The sequence below is a fragment of the Notamacropus eugenii genome, chromosome 1, assembly GCF_028372415.1.
Source record: "Notamacropus eugenii isolate mMacEug1 chromosome 1, mMacEug1.pri_v2, whole genome shotgun sequence".
NCBI lineage: Eukaryota > Metazoa > Chordata > Mammalia > Diprotodontia > Macropodidae > Notamacropus > Notamacropus eugenii.
The window spans coordinates 93222824-93224336 of NC_092872.1; the positions used below are offsets into that span (position 1 = coordinate 93222824).

The 1513-nt window shown below is 43.0% G+C and overlaps 1 protein-coding gene across 1 annotated transcript; it reads left to right on the forward strand.

Moving 5' to 3' along the window:
* Positions 1-353: 353 nt before the first annotated feature.
* LOC140504843 (heat shock cognate protein HSP 90-beta-like) lies at positions 354-1149 on the forward strand. The gene is given in 1 exon segment (XM_072610231.1): positions 354-1149. A coding segment is annotated over 1 exon segment (792 nt). The 5' UTR covers positions 354-357.
* Positions 1150-1513: the final 364 nt, after the last annotated feature.

The following is a 1513-nucleotide window of genomic DNA, read 5'->3' on the forward strand; positions in this document are numbered from 1 at the left end:
CTAATTCTCTCTCCAATATTAACCCATCATGTGTCCTTGAATGAATCATTTACTCTGCTGGCTCATATCATTTCCCTCAACCTCCCTCTACCTCTTCCCATTAGAACCTTAGACACTGCCCCTGGGAAGTTGAGTTCTTCTAAGTCAGTGCTATTAAGTGTCTGAGGCCAGATTAGAGTCTTCCTGACTCCAGGTCTGGCACTCAATCCACTGCATCACCAAGCTGCCCCTCTTGGCAAATAGCAAGTACTTAATAAATGTTTTATCACAGCTTTTCTTGTGCCAAGCTCCTCACAGTGCCTGGTCTTCAGAGCTGCTGGACTCAGTCCTTCTCTGAACTGGCCACAATTGCTCAAGATGCCTGAGGAAGTACAGCATGGAGAGGAGGAGGTGGAGGCCTTTGCCTTCCAGGCAGAGATTGCCCAGCTTATGTCCTTGATTATCAACACCTTTTATTCTAATAAGAAAATCTTCCTTCAAGAGATTATTTCCAATGCCTCTGATGCCCTGGACAAGATGTGCTATGAGAGTCTGACAGATCCTTCCAAATTGAACAGTGGTAAAGAGCTAAAGATTGATATCATCCCAAACCCTCAGGAGCATACTCTGACTTTGGTAGACACTGGCATTGGCATGACAAAAGCTGATTTGATCAGCAACTTGGGAACCATTGCCAAATCTGGCACCAAAGCTTTCACGGAGGCTTTGCAAGCTGGAGCAGACATTTCCATGACTGGTCAATTTGGTGTGGATTTCTATTCTGCTTATTTGGTAGCAGAGAAGGTAGTTGTTATCACCAAGCACAATGATGAAGAACAGTATGCCTAGGAATCTTCTGCTGGTGGCTCTTTTACAGTCTGTGCTGACCATGGTGAGTCTATGGGCAGGGGCACAAAGGTGATCTTACATCTGAAAGAAGACCAGACAGAGTATCTGGAAGAAAGGCAGGTCAAGGAGTTTGTAAAGAAGCATTCACAGTTCATTGGCTATCCCATCACACTTTATTTGGAGAAAGAACAAGAGAAGGAAATCAGTGATGATGAAACAGAGGAAGACAAAGAGAAGGAAGAGGAAGAACCAGCCAAAGATGAGAAGAAACACAAGATTGAAGATGTAGGATCTGATGAAGAGAAGAAGCCAATAGCATAGCCTAGGGATCAATCAACATAGAAAGTGGGTATGAAAGCATGAGAGAATGACAAGCTACTTCAGGAGATGTCATTGAAACCTGAATATAAAAACATCACCAGAGTTTGCCTGCCACTGGTGATCTTCTAAGACCTGCCACATTATTTTGGAAGAACCAGAGCTATTTGCATTAGGCTTATATGTAGTAGACTAGGACAAGGTCAAGATTCAGGATAGTGCCTTCATTTAAAGTACTTTCAGGTTTCTGTTCCTTCATGAATATTTGTATGATTTCCTCCTGTGGGATTTGAACCTCAGGGAGTTAGTTCTATCTGTGTGTTCCAAGAGAACAAAGGCCTTTAGAAAGAGATTCCTCTTCTTTTGT